At 36.3% G+C, this 27696-nt stretch overlaps 3 protein-coding genes across 3 annotated transcripts in view; all 3 read left to right on the forward strand.

Annotated features, from left to right (window-relative positions):
* Positions 1 to 5924, forward strand: part of LOC311090589 (inactive phospholipase C-like protein 2) — a 66274-nt gene extending 60350 nt beyond the window's left edge. The window contains exons 5-6 of the mRNA XM_084125965.1: positions 892 to 1001; positions 5372 to 5924. Coding sequence (XP_083982091.1) covers positions 892 to 1001; positions 5372 to 5566 — 305 coding nt within the window. The 3' untranslated portion in view covers positions 5567 to 5924. The remainder of the gene's footprint in view (positions 1 to 891; positions 1002 to 5371) is intronic.
* Positions 5925 to 8595: 2671 nt separating this feature from the next.
* On the forward strand, positions 8596 to 10620 carry hcrt (hypocretin (orexin) neuropeptide precursor). Its single transcript, XM_084087644.1, has 2 exons — positions 8596 to 8680; positions 9672 to 10620. Exons 1-2 carry the CDS (start codon positions 8621 to 8623, stop codon positions 10101 to 10103), a joined length of 492 nt encoding a protein of 163 aa, XP_083943770.1. The 5' UTR covers positions 8596 to 8620; the 3' UTR covers positions 10104 to 10620.
* A 1041-nt stretch (positions 10621 to 11661) lies between these two features.
* The window catches only part of kcnh4a (potassium voltage-gated channel, subfamily H (eag-related), member 4a), a 33675-nt gene continuing 17640 nt past the window's right edge, over positions 11662 to 27696 (forward strand). Inside the window, exons 1-4 of the mRNA XM_084087180.1 lie at positions 11662 to 12363; positions 20938 to 21171; positions 21296 to 21427; positions 21538 to 21662. Coding sequence (XP_083943306.1) covers positions 12288 to 12363; positions 20938 to 21171; positions 21296 to 21427; positions 21538 to 21662 — 567 coding nt within the window. The 5' untranslated portion in view covers positions 11662 to 12287. The remainder of the gene's footprint in view (positions 12364 to 20937; positions 21172 to 21295; positions 21428 to 21537; positions 21663 to 27696) is intronic.

Raw genomic sequence — 27696 nt, forward strand, 5'->3', positions numbered from 1 at the left:
ATGTCTGGACTTGCACAAATACACTTTCAGACATTTCTCTTACACACGTGCACTAGCTTGCTGCTGCTGAGAGCCCACATCGTATATAGCGTTTCATTCAGGATGTCACAAGTGTATGTTCTGCAGGTTTTGGGGAAAAAAGCGTGTGAAAACTATAGTAAAGTTCAAACAGGCAATGCATTCAAGAAACAATAAGTGGCATCACTTGTTTGCTGTCGCTTCTTTTAACCTTCGTCTTATTTATGGAAATAGTCGGAGCCGATGTCTCGTGGGCAGGCCTCCGACATGAGTTCGAGTCATGGCTCGCGGGCCTTTCCCGAACCCGCCCCCCTCTCTCTCCCACTTCACTTCCTGTCTACACTATACTCTCAGTAAAGGGAAAAACACCAAAAATAAATCAAATAAAAAGAGTAGAAAAACAGCAGAAAACATCTTTTTGATAGCGTCGTCTGACATAAAGTTCAGCCTTCAGATTGGCTTACTTTCTGCCACTGAGATGCTGTTAACAAACGTTTTTTAAATCATCCAGTTGGCCTTTCATCAGCTCTATTGTTTGAAGCAGATACTTTTTTTCGCATACTGTTTGCATTTTAGTACATCTATCTGTCCATCCATCCATTCGTCACAGTGCTGTTTGTTTTTTCCTGTCACTGTGGCTGTTTCTGCTATGAATGATATATGGAGTGAGTCACGACTGCGATTCGGTTGCCCTGTGGCAGCGTTTCAGAAAAAAACAGCTTCTAACAATAACAATACGCCCATATTACTCTGTGATGTCTTTGCCCATATGTTTACAAAGCATATTCTTGAGATTAACGTTATACTGGCTAGCAATTATTGTCTGTGTCTTTCATAAATACTATAACAAATGCTGCTTTATTGCACTTTTAGGATTGGACTTTCATGAGGATCTGCATCGAATCGGGGCAAGAGAAGGACTGAAAGGGAGGAAGTTGCAGAAGGCCATGGAGAGTTACGCTTGGAACATCACTGTGCTGAAGGTTTGTACCTTTATGGGCTGAGGGATGTATATACCACGGTCGCCTCTTCTTTACCTTATTTAGGACAAGGTAAAACACTTTTGTATAGGGGATAATCATTACAGGGTTACTTATAGGTTTGCTTTCAGTGCTACTACTTGGAGTGTCTCCTGTTAGGCGGCTCAACCACAACCAATCACGTTTCACGCTAGTTGAGACTACAATTAAATAGCTATTGTCCTGATATCGTTGTGTACCTTACAATGTAGATTTTTCTTAAACCTGCACTCTGAAGCCTTGGAATTACAGAACATGATCATTTATAAAATGAATATGTGTGTAGATTATGAAAGACATGACAATCAAAGTGTATAGTGCAATTATATCAATGTTTCATATTATTGCTCATACAAAAGTTTTGCCAAATATAGTATTGTCCTTAATATAGGATCTCCAAATTGAAGGATCTCCATATTTTAAAATTAAATATATTTAAAATTAATTATAATAAAAAAAAAATGTTTTATCAAAGAATCCAGAAAAATATATCACAATTTCCACAAAAATATTAAGCAGCATAACTGTTTTCAACACTACTTCAACTACTACATCTACTACTACTACTACTAATAATAATAATAATAATAGTTTCTTGAGCAGCAAATCAGAAAATGGTTAAATTACAATTTTGAATTGTAATAATATTTCACAATATTACTATTTTTTATTGTATTTCTAAATAAAAAATGTAGCCTTAGTGAGTAACAATAGTGAATCTTTCTATATATATATATATATATATATATATATATATATATATATATATATATATATATATAGTGCATCTCTAAACAGCAGTCAGCTACCATATAAAACATACAGTAGTAAGAATTAGTTGGGAATTAGCCAGCAATGATGCTCAAGGGCCTTTCCAGTCTTTCCCATTATCTCACCAACTCTGTGATAGTTAATTTGTGCACATTGCTAACAACATCATCAGACATTTATATCTGTATTCCTGGCAACATGCTGAACCTAAAACATAAGATCTTCATAAAGTAAAAATATCCACTCCCCCCTTTCCTCCCTTTCCTCCCTTTCCCCCCTTTCCCTCTCTCTCTGTTTAATCACTCTTGCTCTCTCTTTATCTCTCTGCAGATGTGTTGATTTATTTATGGTGTTCATGATAAGATAAGCTTTGCTAAAGTGCCATGTTTTCTAACAGATTAATTGTGTCCATACTTATGTAAACAGATAAACCGGACACAGTGGGAACAAAGATTAGATGTCACCTTTAGTGTGTGATAGTGTTAATGAAAGTGTCAAATTGCGGAACAACAATGCGGATGGATCTCTGGTCTAGTTCTGGATTTAAGCACTAAAGAGGCCTAAAAGGGATTGAACTGTGTGTATCTCACATAAACCTTCCTGTTTGTGTGTCCTAGTGTGCATGAGCTGATTTATTTACTTATTTACTGAATGTAGTTACATACATTTTTAAGCCAAACTTGAAATTTATTACTCTCCCTGCAGGGTTCAGGGTGTGTGTGTGTATGTGTGTGTGTGTGTGTGTGTGTATATATATATATATATATATATATGCCAAGTTCTGTCATGAAACTCTAGAAGGCACAGGCTGATGGACCCTTAACGCAAACTGATTTACAGCTTTAACTAGGTGAAATAACTTCACCTTTAGCAAGGTGATTGGTTCATGTCGCATCTGCAGCCAATGAGCTTGCTGCTCAGCATTTAAATGGCTGGTAACCATTCACTATAGCAGTTTGCAGCACGCTTTCAGAGTTCATCTAAAACCCTCCACCTTCCCCAGCTCCACCTGTATAGATCTGCTATGTGTAATTGATTATTGCTATTTGTGCAGCAGCAGTGTGTCTTACACACTCACATCAGCGTAATCTGTGTATGTATTGGCAGTAGTAAGTTCCTGTACTTGCTCTGCACTGCAGCAGTGTAGCAGATCTATTCCGCCAAGACCAAATACATTAACATTGTCATATCCATTACCATGCTAAAATATTTTCCGAGAGTTGACATGAGTGTTTTTTTTTGTTTTTGTTTTTGTACAGACCCCTTTATAGTCCCCAGTTTGCCAACCCCTGATTTACACAACAGAATAGCAAACCTAAGTGGCATTAATTGGCAAGTAAGCAGACAGTGGCAGGTTTTTTTATGGCTTTTATGAAAATTACTTCAGATCAAAAAAAACAAAAACAACAACTAATCATTCATTTGAAATACTGTGTTATTCATTGTGCTCTTAAACCACTTCATTTTATGCTTAATTTGACCTTGTGTGACACATTTGGAGGAGTTAGACTACTCCAGGAAGTGACATCAAACTGTCACCCAGTACATAGAAGCGTTTCATCCAGGCTTTATAAAGTATGTACCACCTTGTCTCGCTGCAGTGCTCTTAGCCTCTCTTCTCCTCACAGCCTAAGAGTCTATATGCGTCACGCCCGTATGCATAATTCATCCGTTTTAAAATGTATAACTTATTTATGGCAAAAGACTCCTCTATCCAGGTCAAGGTGCCTCTTCAGCTCTGGGCACACATGCAGGTGTCCTTCGAGGATCCATATTGGAGCACATGCAGGAAAAGCATCCAGCCGCCTGTATTAGTCTCACCTGTCCTGTCCTGCGTATAAAATAGTGTTACTGCAGTCTGAATGAGTAAAAACGCAGTGCAGCTGATGTTGCAGTGCTCTACTTGGGAGTTGTCATCAAATTGAGCATAGTTAATTCTGTTTTACTCTGGTTCTCTAATAGGAACGCTAGGTGACCTCATGATGCAGTTTTCCACCATGTCCTGAAAGCTCTTCATCGGCTGGTTCATGCTTGAATCATAAATGATAACTCAAGGGAAGTCATTTTGAGAAATTAGTTTGGTTACATCTGGATTTTAACTGCTGAAATAGACAAATAAGCTTCACTCTATCATATTTTATCATTTCTTATCTAGTCGTTTGACAGGGAAATCGCTAGTTTTGTCCAACGCTCAGATTTATAACGATCAAGAATCGAGGCTGGGAAGAACTGGTGTCCTTGTGAGAGAGATAGAAAGCAAATTTATGTGTGGTTGTGCATGTTTTGCAGGTGAAGGTTTGCATGGTTTGGTAATATGTCCTTGTATATTAGCATTTATTTATTATTTCCCTTCAAAATGTCTTCTCACACACATAAATACATACATACTGATTTAAGGGACACACAGGATGAGAAGACAAACTGTCCTGATCCTCTTTCCCCTCCTTTCCCTGTCCCATCCTCTTACACTGTCTCTGTCCCCTTCATCCAGTCCTTTCTGGGACGTTTCCAGAAAGAGCGGTGATTTATTGGGAATATTCTAGCACTGCTGTTGTTTATGCAGTGCCACCGACTTTACCATCTAGTGTTAGACTGACCCCTGCAGGCTGGATGCTTTCAGTGCATAAAAGGATTTTATATTCTGTTTTTTTCTTTTTTTTAAACATTACCTTTATATACATTTTCACATTTTGTTCTGGCATGATGGGAAATGTTCTGTCTAATTTTTGTTCATCTTGTTTCTATTGCGCAAACCCTTCGGTTATCTGATACCTATGTATATGTTCACTGGCATTCTTTTCAAAACAGTTTCTTTAAAAATGAAAAACCATCTAATTCAGAACAGTTCAGTTTTTGGTCTGTTTGTCACATTTTGCCAAATCCTCTTTCAGGGTGTTTTATTTGCAATTACAAACGTGCTATGTAAACTATATATTTTTTATTTAATTAATTTATGGATTTATTTTGACATTTTTATTATTTAATTTTAACAATTTTTTTCAAAAATTTAAATAACTTTTAAAATTGTGTGTGTGTGTGTGTGTGTGTGTGTGTGTGTGTGTGTGTGTGTGTGTGTGTGTGTGTGTGTCACTGAATGGTGAGGTGCTAGTTAGCCGGCGTGACGAAGATGCTAACTTCAGTCTTTATTTACTAAAATAAATATAATAAAACAAAATAAATGAACCAAACTTCACTAATACGTTGACGAGTACCGACAAATGAACAGAGAACAAAGAGTAACTTAGATACACAATGATAATGAACTAAATACAGACAATTGTGCTTGTTAAATTAATGTCCATTGGAGACTAGAAAAAAGGAAACGGGTAACTGAAGAGAAACAAATTAAAAGTCCATGAAAATGAAAATAAACACAAACAGAAAGTGTGTGTTAGTGTTTTTTTTAAATATATATATATGTAATACATTTTTTGTTTTAAGATTCCTTCATACTATGTTAAGATCACAGTTGATCACACCTCCTCTGCATGGATTTTTTTTTCTTTCTGCAACTTCAGAAGAACATCAATGGTTAAACTTCTCTATTTTGTCCTGTCTTTTAGGGCCAGGCAGACCTGTTGAAGCACGCGAAAGGAGAAGCGGTAGACACTTTGCGACAGATTCAGTGTGCTGCTCACTCATGCGGCTTGGCCAAGAACGGAGCCTCCACGTCCCCTGCCTCTCCTCTACTGCCGCCCCATGCGCGGCCCCTCCACACCATCCACGAGACTGAGACGGACAGCACCACCCTGCACTGAGAGAGAGAGAGAAAGAAAACAATCTGGGTTTTTTTCTTCAGTTTATACACAGTTTATGCCTCTTTAGTCCAGAGAAAGGGATCAGTAAAGGAAAGAGTCAGGTGCATTGAGTCAGTGAAGGACACACTGGAGACAGTTTCATTTTGATCAGCGCACTTTACTCTCTTCCCAGCTCCGCAATGCCTGCCGGGCTCGGGTCTTGAATAGGTACCCCCACCATATAGTCGTGTTATAAAGTGACCTGCACTTCTGTGACACAGCTGCTGTTGAAAATTAGCTGTGATCACCTTCTCTAGCCACGACTCCCACAAGCCCCAAATCTCAATCATTTGCACTCATTTAAAGGGATAATTCAACCAAAAATTTAAATTCTGTCATTATTTACTCTCACTCATGTTGTTCCAAACCTTTATGACCTTCTTCCTTCTGTGGAACACAAAAGAAGATATGCTGAAAATAATTGTTTTTGTGGTTTTTGTCCATACAGTGAAAGTCAATGGGATTCAAAGATGTTTTGGAGAATTCATTGAATGGATAAAAACAGTTGAAATATTCTTCAAAATATCTTCTTTTGTGAAATTTGATGTTAGGCTGCAGTAAGTCTAAAATTGGTCAAAAATGCATGGAGGGCATCTTAAACCTCCAGATTGAGCAAGATTTTTCAAAAAGTGCAAAACTACTCAGCTGAAAGAGAAGTATAGCATTTTGAGCTAACAAAGAGAGCTTCAGGAAATACAGCAGAACAGAAAATAAAAAGTACATGTGAAAGGCAAAGGTTTACACCAACATAGTTTACACCTCCTCAGTTCACACACTAACATGATAGAACCAACTGAAGACTCTCTCACTCCCCCTGCTGGCTTCTCTATACACATTTTTTATTCATTTTACAACTGTAAGCTCAGTACACCTTGATCCTAAAAGGGCCTTTCTCCAGGTGTCATGTGTGTGAGAGTGTGTGCGTCTGTATATATATATATATATATATATGTATATGTATGTATATGTATGTATGTGTGATGCGTATGTGAAGTATTTTGAATAAGGAAAAGTGTGTATATCGTTTTTAAACTGGAAACTGGACATGTCCCATTGAGATAGGCTCTACTGGTAAGATTAGAAACTCTGGGAAAATACGGATCTCAGTTGTTGAGAAAAGCACCGCTGATGATCAGAAAAGCAAATAAATATTTCAATAAATGAAGAATTAATCATTTTAAGTCAAAGTAAAGACACTTGACCATCTCGTTAAGAACACATCGCACCCTGTTCATGAATATTGTTATTACTGCTGTTAATATTGTGGGTAGGTGTTAATTAAAATTGAGGTTATTTTATAATTGTGTAAACTAGTGTCATTCTGTACCAGTTTTCATTGGTGGAAACCTCACAGGAACAGGAAGTGTCAATGTTTGGGAGATGTAGTTTGGGTCAAAGAATTTGGGTGTTTACTGTCGCATTAATGTCAAATAACATCTTACTGAGATGATGTCTGTCGTTTATAAAGCCCACATGACAACAGAAATGTCTCCAGGTCATTTTTTTTTTATACTTGTGTTGCATTACATTTTCAGAATATCAAAGGACATCAATTTAAAAGTTTGGAGTTGGTAAGATTTTTATTTTCTCTCTTATGCTCACCAAGGCTGCATTTATTTGATCAAAAATACGATACGTATAGTAATATTGTGAAATAATATTACAGTTTACATTTTTTATTTTAATATATTTTAAAATGTAACTTATTGTGATTACAAAGCTGAATTTTCAGTAGTCTTCAGTGTCACATGATCCTTCAGAAATCAATCCTTATTATTATGAATGTTGAAAACAGTTCTGCTTCTTTGCTTAATATTTTTGAGGAAACTGATATATTTTCATGTTCTTAGTCCCCCCCCCCCCCATCATTATTAATGGTTGATGATACTACTAATTATTAATAATAATTTGTATTGTCAATATTATCATTCATTGATTTGTATAAATTTTCTAAATATATCTTGTCTTCTTTCTTTCTTTTTTTTTGTAAAATGTAAAATCCAAATAAAAATACTAAAAAAGAAAAATGAAATAGAAATCTTTTTTCTAACATTATGTCTTTACTGTCACTTTAGATCAATGTAATACCTTTCTTTAAAAAAAATAATAATCTAACTGACCCTGAACTTTTGAACATTAGAGTAGATGACAGAAGATCATAAATGTCTTGGACTGACTGCATTCATAAAAATAATTTTGTCAGTGCGTCTCCTGGGAATCTAACGGAACATGACTTTGGAACAAACCATTCATATACAGACATTTGCAACCAAGATGATATTTGTGGCATCAATTTTGAATTCATGTTCGCATTTCTCTACTCATTTCTTTATAATTAACCGTCTGAAAGACTCCAGAGTATGTCTGGGTTCTCTTGTAGTGTCCTATGACTTCATCCAAAGACATCCATGTAATGTTAATGCCATTATTCATGTAATCCACAACACCTTCCTCTGTGGTGTAATGCAGGGGTACTGTATGTGTTGTTCAGAGTAACGTTCATCATTAACTGACCGCTCTCTGACCTTCTGCTTCACACAAAGGCATCCTGCCATCCATATTTCCCTTTATTCGTTAGTGACGCTGCTGCTCTTTTGTTCCATTCAGCCTTTTGTTACCATATCAGGACCCTCTACATTTGCAGCTAATTAAGTCAAGGCCTTGTCACACTCATTCTGCTGGCATTCGCTAACGAAGCTTGTCTGCCCCTCTATAATAGTCTTAAAAAGCTTTATGAACAATTACTTGTATACAGGCAATCCTGGTTACACGCTAATGACAAAGACGCTAACAACCCTAACAATTCTTTATTGTATCATAATCCAGCTTCAAATGAGAAACATGACATTGAAGAAATAAAGGGGGTAATATCAGATGCGTATTTTGTCAGTATCATTTGTGCCTATAATTAACTTCAGAGGCTGGAGCAGTGGGTGGCACGTCTGTATAAAAACACTGGTCCCGTCTCAGAGAGTTGAAGGACCATCGACTTTAAACATCAAGTCCATCAGATACATGACATTTGTCTACAACAGGACCAGGGCAGCAGCAAGACTCATGGACTGCACAGCCAAGGTAAGAGTTCATACAATATTTCAGCAATTTAAACTGAAGGCTACCATTTTAAGGTTTACATCTGGGGATTAAACTGTTTAATTGGCAATGACATTCATGCTGATCATAAAGTGTCATTGACACCAAAACATTATACAGCCTGCAGCTGCTAAGCTTAACTGATACAGAATGCAATCTAACCCTTTTAGGCAGTCGGTGATCTGTCCAAAAGAAAATTGTTTTTAAAACATTTAATTAAAGGTTAACATTAAAATTCAGTGAGACTTTTTCCACAGAAATTAATTGAACTCAGAAATTATTCCACAAGGCTATTAGTGTTTGTAATGACAGCTGTCTGCATACGATATTTATTTGTAATATATATATATATATATATATATATATATATATATATATATATATATATATATATATATATATAGAGTGTTATTTTGAGATGCTTTTAGTTTTATTTTATTTAATTGTGCATGAAAAATGTCTATTTTTATCAGGACATTGAAAATAATGAAATAAAGAAAATAATGAAATAAAAACAAATACAGTTGCAATATTAAAAATAAAACCATTTTATTGCTGGTTGGTCTTTTATATGGTTTTATTTTAGTGTGGTAAAGATTTTTATTTTATTTTCATGTACCACTACCAACTGAGTAATTGGGTGGAAAACAAAATAATAAACTTCCTTTGTAACAATCAGATAATGAAACACAAGAAATCGAAATCAGTTGCATTGTTTTATGAACCCATTGTAGCTGATTGGTATTAGGCAATTTTATTTTAATTTAGAGTGGTAAATGGTTTCTATTTTTTGTCAGCAACAAACTCAGCAATGGTATAAAAACACAATTAAATAATTTTCAATAATAAAAATCAGATACAAGTTACCCTACAAAATCATTTGCATTTGTGATTTGAATGTTATTATCTACAACGTCTTCAAATGTATAATATAATATTCAGCATTTATTGAATGTGTCCTCTCTTTACACAGAGAGTTCAACTGCTCCTCTTCATGGCGCTGGTGGCGCACGTGGTGCGAGACGCTGAGGGCGTGGCCTCCTGCTGCACGAGCACTTCGAGGTCCTGCAAATTTTACGAGCTGCTGTGCCGCGCGGGAAGCCGAAACGATACTCCCATCGCCAGGCATTTCGGTCGCTTTAATAACGACGCTGCTGTCGGGATTCTAACACTTGGCAAACGTAAAGTGGACGAGAGACGCGTCGAATACCGCCTGCAACAACTCCTGCACGGCTCACGGAATCAAGCCGCGGGAATCCTGACTATGGGAAAGAGGTTCGAGGACGGCGGACACCTGCCGCTCGTGCACGCGGGAGGGACCGAGAGCGCGCCCGTGAGACTCGGACTGGAGCGTCCGATGAAATATCTGAGACCAGAAGATTTGGACGCTTATGAAACACGATGACACTTGTCGCTTTTAAAAGCCACAGTAAAGCTGTTCATTCGTGGCGTCAGTTGCCACTACGGAAGGCTTCTTTATGTTTTTTTTTTTTTTAAATAGCGTTTTTGATTTAAGTAAAAAATATTTGTGGCTACTTGAAGAGACTAACTTTTTTTCGAACATAAATCGCATGTGTGCTGTGTGTTTTATAAAAAGTTGGACATTTTTTTATTACGTAGCCTAAATAAAAAATCCATAAAATAAAAATAAAAAAACATTAAAACTCAATTCTCTTTTGGCTTTCTCAAAAATGCAAAATCCTTTGCTTTCCATAGTGAACAGTACCGGTCTCAGTGGGCTTTGTGAAATTTTCTCATTAATAAAACACAACTAAATTTAATAGATGTTAATGATGCTCATTTTATAATAGTCGGTCAGGGCAGAAGAATTATTTTATTTCATAAAGATGATTTGTTGAATTTCAGTAATGTGTAGTATGTTTTGTGGTCAGCAGATGGCAGGCGATGTAAATATTGTAAAATATCACCACAATAAAGTTGAGAAAACATTTCTGGTCGAGAAATATATTAAAAACTCACAAAGCTTAAGGGGTGAGGATGTAACTCTTCCACAACATATCTGTATTTAAAATATAAGGCCTATGTGATATTTAATAGTTCATGAAATACACAAACGTGACAACTTGCCCCAGTATCAATGTGACAGCTTGCCTCATCCTGACACTTAGGATATAATTAGTGCTTTTCATAAAGACCCATGCTTTATCCCTCCACCCCCACTGCCTGTGAAAACAACACATTTCCAGATAGTTCCTGCAGCCCTGCCAGTAAGTTTATCCTTTCAAATTCCACCCTTATAGAAATGCCTGTGTGTGTTGTGGGAGATGTTGCTTTTGTCTGGCAATATATGTAAATATCTGCTCAGCACAGATGGCTGTTCTGCTTTCCCTTTCGCACCACCTCTCTTTCTCTGCACCTAATTCTTGTGTTTCTAGTAATGTCACTGTCCCTTTAAACCCACTTCAGCCCTTAAAGTGTCTTTATTTGTGGTTTTAAGACTCCGTACTGCTCCCATTACAGCCTCTATAACTGTCGCTCAGTCACTGGAGAGATCTGCTTGTGCCACATTAATTTGGTTATATGCAAAAGATTTTTCTGCAGGCTTTCAGGCAGATTATTGTCTCGCAAACAAATATAAAATTACATCCACACAGCAACAATCAGTGCTAAGGTAAATTTAATTATTATTAATTTGTATTTTTTTACTATAAAAATGTATATATATATATATATATATATATAAGTTTCTATATCTGAGAATATTTGAAATATATATACAGTATATAGAAATAATATATGTTTACATACACACATATATTCCAATCATTTTCAGATAAAGAAAAATAATAGTACATTTTTATTTTTTTGACAAACCATTTTCACTGTGATCTACTTGAGCCATTTTCATTGTTGCTCTTTCTGCTTCTTCCTTTTGAAAGAGAGTGGGAGAGAGAGAGAGAGAAAGAGGGAGGGACATAGAAGAAGAGTAGAGAGATAGCAGTGAGTGGAAGAGAGATGCAGTAGAGATTGTGCACCTGCCTCAGAGAGGACACCACTGATGAAAAGAAGGGAAGAGAGAAAAGAATCATCCTACCTTGCAGGACAACCTAAGAAACCAACGAAAAAAAGGAATTCAAAGAAATAGTGAGTTGTGAACAAGCTGTGTGAAGACTGAAGTGAGGCATTGAAGATTGAATGCAAGCAACAAGGAAAGAGGTGAAGTCCATGTTTTGAGCTGCTTTTGAGAGAAGAAGACTTTTTCATTGAAGAGAGCGTGCAGAACAGCTGTACCAAACTGATGGGCTGTAGAAAGTGAGCACAACATCCCCACGAACTTAACCATCCGGACATAGACTGCTGGACGACAAGAATGCATCCTTACCATGAGCTTAGTGTAGCTTCTGAGCGCTGCTAAACATGAAGTGCAGAGACATGGAGGATTGAAGTGAAACTGCTGCTGCTGAACTCAGACGTCCTTAACAAGCAGCCATTCGCACCTTGTATGAGCCAGACACCAACACAGTTTGAACCTCGGGCAAAATCACCTCACCTCGCTCCCCTCTGCTTTCTCTCGCTCTCGCTTTTCTTTCTTGTTCTGTATGCGATGAAGATCTGAGGATTTGTCATCATGCCAGTGATGAAAGGGCTCCTGGCCCCTCAGAACACCTTTCTTGACACCATCGCCAAGCGCTTTGATGGCACGCGTGAGTAATTCTGCTTTTCTCTGAGCTTTCACCCTCTTTCTCTGCAGAAATGTGTAAAAGAGCCTGAAAGGTATTTTAGTATTATTGCTATATTATTAGAGTATTCATATTTTGAATTAGCTTTTCTTTTTAAATTTTCAGTTTTAGTAATTTAATGTGCTTTTGTCATTATTGTTAGTTCGGTTTCTTTTTAAATAGTTCTATTTATCTTTAATGTATATTTAGTTCTGTTTTAGTTTTAGTCATTTTATTACTTCCACTTATTTAATTCAGTTAGTTGCCGAAGCAACACATCCACTCCATCTTTATTTTATATTAATTCAACTTTATTTCAATTACCTTCTGCGAAGGCCAGACTACATTTTAGATAAAACATTTTTATTCATGAAATATTTTTCACAATATTATAATTATGAACAATATTATAATTATGCAAAATACAGAATGTTTTTTCTGGGCAGACTCAGTTTGTACCTTCGTTCAGAGAAAGCTGTTGGAGTCCTGTGTACATTTTAGGCTAATAAGATCATCTTTATGCTTAGATTAAAAAAGAATTATAATGTTTACTATATGTTAATTCACCATCAGTTCCACTTCATGAAGCAGGCAGAAATGTTGCCATTCTTAATGGTTGAATGTCTTATTTTTGTGTCAGTAGGTCAGATGAGGAATTGTATTTGGTTAATTGTGTTCTGGAGTCGTGATCTTTTGCAGTGTGCATAAATCATGTCTGAGCTGTTTGAATTTGTTTGTGTGTGTACATTTGAGAGAAGAACTGCTCGAAAAAACCCTGAAGTGTTATTCACTGCATGAACGCCACTCAATGTTCAGTAGTGTGGGAGTTATGCTCTACAGTTCTGTGCAAATACAAGCGAATAAATGATGGAGGCCAATAGATGATGAGATAATTTTGTATAAGTGGTCCTCACTCCCTCTCTACCTGCCATCATGTCTTTTGAGAGAACTCAAAGCGTACTAAAGCCATGAGGTGAGCATGACTAAACTGCAAACGTGCGATACAGTGTGCTGAAGTGTTGAACTCGCCTTATCCGCTCGCAACTGACAGACACAATGGTATTAGTCAGTGTGTTATAGTCTGATCCGTCAATACATGACTGTATGAGATTAATTAATTCAGTGACTTACACATCAATGAGTTCATTCACCTCATACAGTCATGTAGGTTAAGGCCCGTTGACTCCAAGAACGATAACTATAGCAATAACTATATTAGCATACACACCAATGGACGATAACATTCTGTTTATTATAAGTGTGAGCTGCAGTCATGACGTATACCACTTTAAGTTCTCAAGCTCTTTAAAGCCAAGTGGATGTATCATTCATCTGCTGGAAAAAGGGAAAAAAAACATTCAGAAAGTGATTCAACATCATTCCAGCGATATCAGTTCTGTTATAATTGTAGTGTGGGTTTCCCTATTCCCAACAGAATTAAAACTGTATTGTTTACAGAATTAAACCTTTAGTCAATGCTTTGTTCACTTCACCCAATTCCTCACCTCATTTTTCAAATCCAGTCCAATCTCACTGTTCAAACTGAAAAGCATCCGATTTCAGAACGCATTGAATGATTTGTAAGACTTGTTTCAGTTTTTACTGTTCACACTACAGACAACTTAATGGATTTGAAACCAATCTGAATTGGATTCACTCTGAAATGTTAAACTGGCTCATTACATCGTCTGCTGTAACATGGTGAATTTGCGGTTTCACTCTTGGTGTGAACACACCATTAGTCCGTGTCTCGTTTTGCTTTTTCACATCAAGTTTTGGTCTGAAAAGAGACATTTTACCTTATGATTGACTTGTAATTTACGATTTCTGGGTACAGCTTTCCATTTCAAACAGTCACTAAGCATGTTCTGGTCTAATAAGAGCTCGCACCATCTTTAACCTGGCCGAATATCAGATACATTGAAGCATCTGGTGTCAGTCTTCTTGGTTAGACAGTAAGGAGTCTCTTAATGAGCTCTCAGGGGAATTCACCAATAGCCTTTCACCTTCTCAGCACTTCTATGCATGAGGCTATTAAAACAAGAAAAATGACAAACCAATAACAGGATCAACACAACAAGCAGAAATATTAATATAGTCATATTAACTAAAACATGCAAAAGGCTTGCTTTCTCTCGTCCTCTCCTCCTTAGCTGATGCTTTTTTGTGCACAGGGATGATCCGGGGGACGCTGAGGTACAATGTCTCTGCGTGATGCTCTTTAAAAAAGCAATGTCCTTAACTCACTGTACAGCCAATCATATAAATCATATGAATCATTCCCGCTGTCGTTCCCGGGGACAGATTTTCACACTATGAAATGTCACGCTGGCCATTTGCTCTCTTACTTTTTAGAACAACCTCCTGCTATCGTGTCACACTCGTCCTAAACAACACTGGCTGTCTAAATTCAGTGTCAGTATGTGCATGTGTGAGTGAAAGACGTGACGTTGAGTATGTGTATGCTTCTCTCTCTTTCTCCTTCATAATCACTTAAATCACTTTTAATTAGCTGTGGCAGACTAAAGATCTGGAGAGGCTTATTAGAACAGAGACGTGCTTGACAAGGCCTTAATGTTGATGTTGTGTTTTTCAGCCTGTACTTCGTTTAGCCCTCTGGTGCTCCTCATTTGGGAGTCACACTTGTTATCTTTTACCGGACACCTGAAAATGAACCAGGTGAACCCACCCCCGTGTAAAACAAATGTAATACATTTTTGTTAAATAACATTTTTTCTTTTGTATTTTTAGCAGTTTTGATGGTACTTATTAATATTCATGCAATAATTATGGTTAATTTCTGCCATTGAAAATAATTTTTAAAAAAAATAGTTTTTTAAAATATGTTTTCAATTAATGCAGTATTTTAGATTAATATAGAGACTAGGCCTTTTAAATCCAAGTTTTGAAGTCAGATTAGCGCCATCTGTTGAGAGAAAATAAAATAAAACATGTCATTTCATGGTGTTACCAGATGCCTGTATAGCTCTCTATAGAGAGGCTTGTGAATTCTCTAGTAGTTTTTGGACAAAATTACTTACTTTTAAGATGTAGATTTGAATGTATTTTTTTTTAGAAATTCTCAAATAATACTTTTTGTCAAGGTTTATACATTTTTTTTTTTTTTTTTTGAAGTGTAGGCCTACACATTTTTGCATCATTATTACAACAGTCAAACCTGAATACAGATAAAGCATTTTTTCATAATATTAAAATTCAATACAAAATGTACAAAAATAAACAGTAATGCTTTATCACAGCTTAATCCATCTGGATCTGATCTCATTTCAACCTCTTATTTCAGTCTTCTGACTCAATTGAGCTGTATGGTAATAGCCCTACCAGCAGGGACGTGCACAGACATTTAGAGGGGCAGGGGCTCAAGTGAAATAAAGGGCACTTCTCATAATTTTTTTCTTTTTTTTAAACAAAAAAGTATATATATTAACGCAACTCTGACTTCCTTTTTAAAAAATTAATTTAAAAAGTTAATTAATTTTATCTTCCTCAAACTCACGCAATTGTTTAATTTTCAAAAGATGTCTACAAAATAATCAGTTCACACAGAAACCATGGTCTCCTTAGTATTCACTAGGTTTATAGAGCAGCAAAGGAAACCATTCCACAATGTGCATGTTTTGAAAACATTTTCTATACTACTAGTTTCAAGTATATATTTAGAATAACCTGAGGGGCGTGTTTTACTAATAATTTGTTTATTTTTGCACAAGGCACTACATCATTTTAATTATTTTGGTGTTATCAGAATACATAACACTTTAAAATCAACACAAATATTCACTCTAAACTGAAGAGGGCTGTTGCTGCTATTTTGTTAACTTTACTGAAAAAAAATCACTGCAAAAATGATTGACAAAATACAAAAATACAGCAATTTAATAAAATTATTACAAAAAAAAGGTCTTCTACTTCAAAATAAAATCTGTTACTTCCATTCCCTGGTTGTCTCTCCTTCCTCCCTTACAGCGGGCAACCTTCTGAAGGTCCATGTCCCTGTAGATGTTTATGCATGTACACACACATACACAATAACTGATGGTGACTGACATGGACTTAGTTTCACATTTGAGGGAGGACTGTATCATCATCATCAAATAAAACCTTCAAAATCCACATTTAGATGGAGTTTGTTTTAAACCTACTACACTCTAAAAAATATTCTGTGGCTCAGTAAATATTACAGAAATATTTAACTTTATTAACTTAATAAATCTCTGAAAATCTTACTTGATTGTTTGAATTAAACTTACTAAAATAATTGAGTAAAATTTCAATAAAAGCCAATGTCATGTATGTATTTGTGGTTGTATGGAATACTATTTTATAAAGGTTTAGAGGAAATAAAAAAAGTTAAATTTCTCATAAATAAAAATTTTATAAATATTGTTATTTCTAATGTTTAATGTTAACTTATTTCTACTCAGTTTTATGTATTAATGTACCAGATGCAGTTACTCAGGTTTACTAAATTTTTTAGAGTGTATCCTCCATCTGTTTGCATCTGTAGATTTCTTCTAAATTCACCAATTTAGATTTCTAAATTTCAGGGGAAAAGACTCTTGATGCCTAAGTCATTAACTGGGGACGTTCTGTATGCAAATTAGGCGTCAACTAGTTAAAGGGATAGTTCACTTTGAAATTAAATTTTGGTATGTTTTAGCTTACCTCAAGGGCATCCAAGATGTAGGTGTCTTTTTTTTTTCCGCAGTAGTTTAAATTTTGATATTTTTAGGTCAAACCGTTCTTGTCTGTCAGTCATATAATGCAGGTCTATGGTCACGGTCTCGAAGAGCATGCACAGAGTCCAAATTAAAACAATTCCCCATCGTCCAAATTAAACAATTCCCCATCGTAAGTACACATTGATGGCCTAAGACACGAAACGAGCGGTTTGTGTGAGAAAACGAACAGTATTTATATCGTTTTTACCTCTTATAACACTGCCAAGTCCAAGTGATCTGAGCGCGCGCATCCTGGTGTGTGACGTGTACGCAGACTGGTGCATAGATATATATACACTAGATGTCGCCTTAAAGACATTCGTTCCAATGAACTGCCGTAGCCAAGGCGAAATCTAGTGTATATATTCTATGCACCAGTCTGCGTACACTCACACACCAGGATGCGCGCGCGCCCTCAGATCACTTGGACGGACCTGATATTTAGATATACTATTCTTCAATAAATATATTTGTTTGACAGGGAAGCTGTGCGCAAACAGGAATATATATTATTTTTCAAAAATAAAATAAAAAGCACCCCAGAAAAAAGGGCACTTTCTCTCCAGGAATAAAAAGGGCAGGTGCTCAAGCCCCCTTTGATGTCTATGTGTGCACGTGCCTGCCTACCAGTTCATTTGTGTTTATAATTGTGTGTTTGTGTGTGTGTGTTTGTGAGAGTGAGTGGGTGGGTGGGTCTGTTTTGCACTAATGATGTTTTAGAGTTTCACCCCTTCATTGCTGAGCACCTTTTTTCTGCATAGTGGCCGATTTGTAGAGAATTTTTGTCGATTTCCCATTAATTTCCTATGCGGTCGGTCATTTTTGACCGAAGAGTGTGACTATTTTTTTACGACCACTTAGCCTGCTCGAATCATGCCCTCAATATTTTCCTGTGTTCACATTCCAAATGCCATAAAAGTTGATTTGTGATTTTTAAAAATCCAAAACAGAATGTTTTCAAAAGTGCCCGAAGAGCCCCAGAGGGTTGTATTGATCATGTATTATTGTCTATATCATAACTAGTAGCCTGGATGTTGGGGTTTTGCAGGAATTCATATTTTTCAGCCTTTCACTTAGACCTGAATACTGTCAAGTTAAAATGAAAGAAAGTTTGCAAAATGGTAATTATGCATATAGCAAAATATTAATAATTTGATAATGGTGTTCTGCATAACTTTAAGCATGTTTTGAATCACTATGCATGAAGGCACATGTGATTCATGCAACGGTTTGTGTAATTTTTCAGAAATATACACTATACAGTGCTAGATTTATTTATGTTTTAAAATGTAAATGTAAAGACCGCGGGGTGGGGCAGGTGGAAGGGATTGGTTGGTGGGTAGTTGATTTCATCCGTGTTTTCATGTTCTCATTCTGGCATGTTTATTGTCAAAAAATGAAAATACAATAAAAAATAAATAAATAAATAAAAATAGAAAACAGTTACATTAATTATATTTCATATATTCCTGTTTTACTGTATTTCTGATCAAATAAATGCAGCCTTGATGTGCAAAAAAAAAAAGAAAAAAAAAAGGAAGTATTCCTGTGATGGTAAAGCTGAATTTTCAGAATCATTACTCCAGTCTTCAGTGTCACGTGATCCTTCAGAATTCATTCTTATATGCTGCTTTGCTGCTCAAGAAACATTTCTTATTATTATCATCAATGTTGAAAACACTTTTGTGGACACTCAAAATAGAAGGTTCAAAACATTTACAATATTTGACAGACATCTTTTGTAACATTATACATTACTGAAACTTTTGATCTCCATGCTGAGTAAAAGTATTAATTTCTTTAAAAAAAAAATCTTACTGATCCTAAACGTTCATCAGTTATTTGTGTACTGCGATGTTAGCCACTTTTGAAGAAAGTGCGTAAATGTAAATGTCACAGCATGTTTTTTTGTTTTTTTTGAAAAACCAACTTCATGTACTGGTGTATATTTTCCATTAGACTGCCTACAGTTTATTTTTAATATAAACTGTGAAAACAGGTTCATATCCATGCAGTTTCCTGGTAACCTCAGTGACAGAAATAAGCACACTGACATATGGTTTTAAAAAAAAAAAAATATTTCCATAGCAACCAGATAAGAACATCTTGCCTTAATACCACACCACATAATGATAGTTTTTGTAGCTGAAGTTATATCATCTCACCATCTTGGAAAGCTGAATCTGTCAAAACAGTTGACTTCTGTGGCATTAACAGTGTCTATTTGAACGGATTATAGGGAAAGACTGTATGTGTGAATAACCACACATACACACACAGTTTGAACAGCAACTTTTTTTTCTCTATAAAAAAAACTTGTGAATACAGCAAGTTTACATATACAATGTGAGTGTATATGTACTGCATGTGTGTATCCAATTTTTTATTTATTTCCATTTAAATGAATTAAGATTATATATATAGATGTAAAATTTACAAATTCAATTATCCCTACTTATAGTTCAGCATTACATGATCATTCATATTAAAAAACGATTCTAAACAAATCTGTACGTCTTATGCAAATGTTGAAGCCTGAAATGTTTCTGTGCAGATTTCAAAAACACAATGTTCTTTTTAATGTTGACTTGTCTGATTTTGGCCTTTTTTGGGCTTGATCTCTACAGGTTGATATTAGGCATAATTTTGTTTTTACATCTAGAGTAGTCTAACACACCGCATTCTTTCTAGCTTATCTGATACCACAGACAGATTCCAGCCTCTGATAATGATAAACATTAAAAAACGAGCAGACAAATTGGCAATCTCTCATACAATCTTGTATGTCAACTGTAACAGAATAACTTTATATCAATACTATCATTGTATGAAATAATATTAGTAACAGATGAAGCAAAGCCCTATCAGATGTCAAGGGCCTTTCTCTATTGTACGCACATGAAATCTGATCCCCCTGAATAGTTTTATTTGCTCATTTAGAAACCTCAATGGCTTCATACTCTCATACTCCCGCTCATTTATTTGTTCATTAATCAGTGGCGCAGATGCAGCACTCACACTAGGAGTTGATCTGTGGACTGAGGTCGATGGTGAGGTCACACATCTAACTTACTCAAGCTGTATTTATAGTTTTTCTGCACCAGTGCCGTCTATTGATTCTTACTCAAACATGGAACAATTGAACACATTGATGGATGAAATGTATATTGTAGATGTGTAAAGAGTAACATGATACCAATCAATTGCATGCTTTCAATCTCTTTAACAATGTTTGATAAGGGCTTTATTAAGATTATTTATCGAAGCTCATCTGAATGACTGACCGAACGAAATATGGAGTGGAAAAAAATAATTCTGTGTATGCTTGTTCATCACTAGAGAACAAATACACTGAGTTTCGGTTCATATGTTATTTCCACTAGTCTTTTGTGTGCATATTCAGGGCGGTTTAATTGGAACCAATAAATTGATTCCATGAGGGAAAGGAGGCTGTTTAGGATCACGAACCATATACTTCTTTTTACTCATGCACAAACACCCACAGTCAATCAATTCTTATATAATTACCACCACCCCTGCAAAACGTAGGGGAAATGAATAGCAAAGTTGCCATGGAAACAGTACACAGATCTTTTAGTTTTCTACCAGTGATCTAAAGAATTCAGAATAAAACAGGAATTCTATATTTAGCATGTTAATGAAAAGGCAAGTACTAAATGGCACACAGTGTTCTATTATGATAATGATGAACATCCTAAATTTACTTTGTGCATTTATGAAAGGCAGAGCAAGTGACTTTTTACATCTCACCATTTTCCAATTCTTTCCTTTGTGTGTCTATATTTGGTGTGTACAGACAGTAACTTCCTGCTGGGAAATGCTCAGGGGAGTCGCGGGTACCCCATCGTGTACTGCTCGGATGGGTTTTGCGAGCTCACCGGGTTTGCACGTACCGAGGTAATGAAGAAGACATGCACATGTCAGTTCCTGCACGGACAGGAAACAAGCGAGAGAGTCACTCAGCTGGTGGAGAAAACCTTGGAAGGACAGAGAGAGTTCCAGACGGAGGTCCGCTATTACAGGAAGAACGGTAAAGGCCACTTAAAAGAATAATTCTTCAAAATGCATTGGACACAATGTCGAGATCTGTATGATTGACATGTTGTGGGTGGATTAAATACTAAAGCTTTCACGGTTTGCCTTCTGTGACCAAGGTACCACATTCTGGTGTCAGCTGGACATTGTCCCTATTAAAAATGAGAAAGGAGAAGTTGTTCTTTTTCTCTTATCCTTCAAAAACATCACTGATTCGTATGGCAAATCACATCCCGGCTCCACCACAGAAGGTAACTGACTGACAGTGAGCCAACAAAGCAAAGTTGATCCAAATGGTAGTTGATCTTTTATAGGTTTGGCATCTGATATTTTGACACTTAATTGTTCTTACTTGTTTCAGAGGATGGTGCTCACAACAGGAAGTCCGGTCGAACTCATCTGAGTCAAGCTCGTGAGCGTGGCCGCAGCGTTCTGTACCACCTGACCTGTCAGTTCACCAATAGGAGCAAAAGGAAGCTGCCAAATGTAAGCAGATATGAAACTCACAACAATCATTCTCACTTATTTTTGTGTTGTAAATCAGAATCAATATTCTATGAAAGCCACGGAATTAAAAAAGGTAATTGCGATTTTTTTATCGCACAATTCTGATGTGATTTTTTTCAGAATTGCCAGCTATAAAGTCAGAATGGCAGAACATAAACTCGCAATTGCGATAAAATACGAGATAATATAGTCGTAATTACCTTTGTTTTGTTTTTTATTGTGTGGCAGACACAAGCTTTTATAATATTATCATGTATTGGCTGTGTAAGTTACAAGTAATCTGGTATCAAGTTAAAGATGCATAGTCTTTCAGTCGTAATGAAAGATTAGAAAAATGCCTGAGTAAATAAAAATAAGAAAATAAACTTGAATTCAGAGAATACGTTTTTACTACAATTTTGCTCACCCTATTGTCAATAGTTTTTCCTAGCTTTAAGCATAAACCTCTGTAAATTTTAAGTTATGATGACTAACTTGTGCTTAAAACAAGAAAAATAAACTTAAAGGGATATTTCACCGCTGGAAAGATGAATGTGTATTTAAATTGGGTCATTTATGTAGTAGAAATGTGAAATTATTTTAGAAGTTGGTGCCAACTTTGGCTCATGTGGATGAAAGACAACAACTCCCAGAATGCACTTGCTTCGCTGCCCTACAAGGCCACTCCCAAGTCATGTTCTGGATCGGCTATCCGCCAGGCCAAAGTCACAGATCTATGGGTGAGGAAATATAATTGTCCTCTATACAACCCTCCAACAAGCAATTTTGCTTAAAAAAAGACCCTAACTTCTATATTTAGCTGCATTAGGACCATTGCCTTCAGATTAAACAAAGCACAAGAACTATATTACTAAATTTGGTCCTGCGTTCCTCAAAAATATCTTCACCAAAATAGATCTATTATGTAAAGTATTAGTTTTCATAATAGAGTTTACTTTTACATTCATTTAATTTTTAATGTCAGGTTCAAAGCTGCTGTGTTATTGTCACAGTTCTGTCACCTCGGTCTGGATTTTCCTATGGGTTTGTGACAGGGCTGTGACACGCTCGGTTTGTCATGTGTTTATGTTCAGTCTGGTCCTGTGTGAGCACATGAGTGTCTTGTTGTTTCTTGTGCCATGTGCTCTCATCGTAATTGTCAACCCCGCCCATCTTGTTATCTGATTATTGGTTAATTTGTCCCACCTGTGTATCTCGTTACCCTCCTTTGTTTGTTCCCCTATTTAGTCTCCTTGTGTTTGTAGTCTTGTGCCGATTCGTTGTATTGTTACGTGTTCCAGTTTGTAGCCTCTCATTTATGCCCAGGGTTGGAGTTTGTACCTTTCCAGTTTGGCATCCGAATAAATCACTCTGCATTTGAATCTACGTCTCTTGTCTACATCACGTGACAGTTATTACCAATTGTTTACTAAACACTACTTCTTATATTAAAGGGATATTTCACCGCTGGAAAGATTAATGTGCATTTAAATTGGGTAATTTATGTAGTAGAAATGTGAAATAATTTTAGAAGTTGGTGCCTTCTAGACTGAAAAAAAGTCAGAAAATGTATTTTTGGCTCATGTGGATGAAAGACAACAACTCCCAGAACACACTTGCTTCGCTGCCCTACGAGGCACTCCCAAGCCACGCCTACCGGTTACAGAGGGCAGTATCGGAAGAAATGATACAACTAGGCTACTAGTTGACTCGAAACTGAAAAGATGGCGTTTTATCGTGAGATCCCCCTATCCCCCTATGGGCGGGCTGAAAACATGCGGAACGAGCTCCTACTACTGACTGTAGTCTCTCGCCTCTGGCCAAAAAAGCCTCAGATGATGCAAAATGACGATTTTTGTGTCATCTGAGTTTTTTTTCCAGACACACAATACAGAAATCTCTCGTCTCAGGGGAACACGAGGGAGGGAAACAAGGTCATTCGAAAATACTTCCGGGTTTCTACTGATACAAAGCTTAATGCAAATTGGTGAGGTATCCCTTTAAGACTTGTCATTGTTGCAAAACTGCTCTGAAACACAAGGTTGAGGATCCAAATGTAGTATTTAATAAAGGGTAATCCAAAAATGTAATCCAATAAACAGGCAAGAGGCCATAAACACATGCAAACAATCCCAAACAAACTCAGGCAAACAGGGCAATCCAGAAAACAGGCAAAGGGGTCAACACCGTGGAACAGGAAACCAAAAGAACGCTCAGAAATGCTGTGTAACCCATACAAGACTTCGCAATGTGTGACTGAGTTAACCAGGTTTATATAGACAAAGTTAGGCTAACTCTTAACATAACTCTTTATCATACATCATTTTGCCTCTCATTAATTTAGAAACTGATTTTTTAACTGGAAACCATACAAGAATACTGAGCAAGAAAATGCAATTTTGCGGTACAGCATAATAAAGGTGAGATTCTTGATCTCTGCCATTATGTTCAGTAATAACTGACCTTATAAACCCGTTGACACTTTTAAAGAGTAAATGTCCTTGTGCTTGCAGCTAACGAGATGAATCAGAAATATAGCTGTTAAAATGAAAAGGTCAGACTCATTGAATGTCTGGAATTGTGTTGATATCTAGAAGAATATTCAGTATTTACGTCCAACTGGTGATTCTTACTCCCATAAATAAAAATTCCAGACACCAGCCTTGGTCAAATATTTACAATCAGTCCTGACACTTGGAAAAGAGCACACGGTTTCCCAAATCCTTACAACTCACTAAACACCTACATTGTGCTGGATTTTCATGCTTTTTAATACATTTTGTGTAAACAACTAACTTTGTATACAAAATCACATCTATTGAACTTCCAGTGATGAAGAAATGACTCACAGCTGTATGAAACTACACCAGTTTAAAACCTGAATTGTCAACATACCTGAGGAAAAAAAAGAAGATAGAGTTGGACCTTAGTCAAGTGAAAACAATTCCAAACAGCGTATTCAAAAAAAGTTTTTCAACGGTTTGATTGAAAATGGTGGATTATGAAAGCAAGGACATAGAACCTTAATATGGTAGAAAATATTGAAAAGACTATACTTAAAATCTCATTTGTCTTAAATGGCTAATGTCAGAGATATCTGCCAAAATCCAAATCTCATGTGATTTTATATTATTTTTTAAGGCTTGGGAAAAATATTGATTATCCAATTAATCGCTATCTTCATTTGATCGTTCGATTGTTAAACTCCAAAAATCCATCTTCTGAAAAAATTTCAGAAGAAAAATTTCAGAGGCTGTGTGACTGTATTTTTACAGCACTTCCAGTCCTGCATTTCGGATGATCTATAGCTAGAAGGTGCAGTGCTTTCTGAGTATGCAGTCTGTGCTGAATGCAACACAGTGAAAAGAAAGAATGATTGTAAGAAAGGTCTTTTATTTGAGATGTCCTTGTGGGCTGCAAGTACGAAAAACATAGGCTACAACCTGACCAGTGTAGTCCGATGAACAAATGAATCATATGAGAGATATTTTTAGTGAATCAATAACATACATGGCCACCAGTGTAGCCCGACTCCAGAAACAAAAGACTCTTATGATGAGCCACTTCTTTTAATGATTCGTTCAAATGAAGATGATTTTAATCAATCCTAAACACTGCCCTGTATAACTTATAGCATTGGCAGTGGAATGTAACTGAAGTATACTCAAATTAATCAGAATTGGATCGAGAGTTTGTGAATCAGAACCAAACAGGAATTTGAAGTCATTCTCTCTTGTGGTGAGGTACAGTTAGCATGAAGAGTTGCCCTGGCATTTTCTCAGCGAATGTTAAATGTGCTTGCTGTTTTTCATAATGAGCTGTACCTGCACCTTTTCAAACTGTCTCAAGCTTTTTTCTTTCAAATATTTTTTCTAAATGCTGCAGGTGTGTAGAGTCAATGCACATTAATTCCTACTGCATTCAGGAAGTTAGCAAAAGTTAGCTAAACCTATTGAGTTTTTGCAAGTGCCTTTAGGGCAAATGATTTAATCCACATTCAGCTTGTTGCTATCACAGACATGAATCATTATGCAAGCGATGTTTTTTTAAGACTGTGAGTCTTTGTTGAGACTTATATTTATTCGTTTTTCTATGAATATCTACATTTTTATGTAAAGGGGACCTATATTCTCTTTTAGATGGTGTTTGAACATAAATGTGTGTCATAAATATGTGTACACAACCACCCTATAATGGGAAAAAGCCACCCACTCCTTTTTTTGTTATCCCCATAAATCATAATCAGTGTCTCAGAACAAAGCCATTTGCAGATTGTAGCTTTTGTGACATCACAAATGCCTAGGCCCTGCCCACAACTGCTGACGGACTCTGCCCTATTAGCTTAGCTCCTCCCCTGATTTGAGCTGTACACCGTCCGCCATGTTTATCTCCTTCCCAGAGCATTTAACACATACCTGTCAACACTCCCGTTTTCCCCGGGAGTCTCCCGTATTTCACACCCATCTCCCGCCCCCCTCCCGTTTTGTTATTTCTCCCGTGAAACTCCCGTAATTTGTATGGCCCAAACGTCGTTATATGAATAATCAACCCGTTCCAAGGTTGTCCAGTTGCCAGATCTTGTTTGAAACCCATCCTACTCACGCAATCAACACATCATACAAATTTCAACCCATTTGTGAGCTCAACCTGGCAACCTACAACCCATGTGCTGTCGATATCTGCGCAGGTAGTAGACGCGGGAAGTTGAATAAGCGGTAAATATTTAACGCAATTAACGCAGCATCTGTTTTTTTCTGTCATCCTTTGGCTGCATGGCGTTACATTATATGATGCGCTTTTATTCTTGCTAATGCTTTTAAACCATTCAAGCCATATATTACTTATTTTATAAAACTTTAAAAGCGGAAAGCGCATCACTCATTCCTGGGAATACATTTGACATCGCAGCCTGACCTTGACGGAAATAAATATCCTACGCCAAAAGTAGGCTACCAGAGAAAAAGTCTCAGCTGTGCTCAGATTTGTAAACCGTAGCCTACAGTTGCTTTGGTTTTTCAATCCGTTTCGCCCCGTGGCTCAAAAAGGGACACAACAAAAATAGGGACACACGAGAAAGCCAAAATAGAATGCAAAATTGATTAACAAAATAGAACTACACAAAAAAAAAAAAAAAACTACGTACAAGGTAACAAATTCATCATCCGTGCACGCTTTCGCAATTGTTGTTTTGTAAATTGTTCTTTCGCAATAGTTGTTTCTTGTTTGTAATATTCAGTTCCTGTGAAAAATTGTGAAATACTGTTCCAATAGGTGAAGTTACACAACAATATGCTGATTGATTACATAACAATATTTGGATGTAATATTCAGTTCCAGTGAAAATCTGTTCCAGTTAATGGAGTATCCACAGGTGATGTGTAATATTCAGTACCAGTAAACTCCACCCGCTGGAACAGTTTCTTACAGTAACTGAATATTACACAACATCACCTGTTCAGTTTTGAAAACTGGAGCCTACTCACAGATTATACAGACTATACCTTATTTTAGAAATCTGTTTTTCTGTATATTGATTTGTTCTGTATTGTTAAGATTAATACAACTGTCTTAACTGAATTTTTCTATGATTTGGCGATGGGGTGTGTAATGTATAGATGACATGAAACCGCATGTGGTTGAACTGAACTGAAATAATGCAAATTTTCAGAGTTTTAATGTCAGTACTACATTAAACTAAAATATATAATGTTGAATATAATGTATAATAATGCAATGGGGGAATATTGTGGGTCCTGAAAATGCCAAATGTCTTATGTTACCAGTAAAAAGTGGCCTACATTATTTTAAATATATCTAGTCAGTGACAGAGTGCAAGCATATTTGTCTAAAACTAATTCTGTATTTTCTGCTTCAGAATAATGAATATTTTTTATTCTGGTGTCACTATTGTCCTGTGCATTGGGTTTCCAGCACCAAGTCCAAGCCAATCATTTACACCCACAATGTAATATCAAATTTAGCATTTTAATCAACAGTACATTTTTTGTTAACCTTTAATCATATGTCTTGGAGT

The sequence above is a fragment of the Abramis brama genome (assembly GCF_963993115.1).
Source record: "Abramis brama genome assembly, chromosome: 1".
In the NCBI taxonomy this organism is placed as follows: domain Eukaryota; kingdom Metazoa; phylum Chordata; class Actinopteri; order Cypriniformes; family Leuciscidae; genus Abramis; species Abramis brama.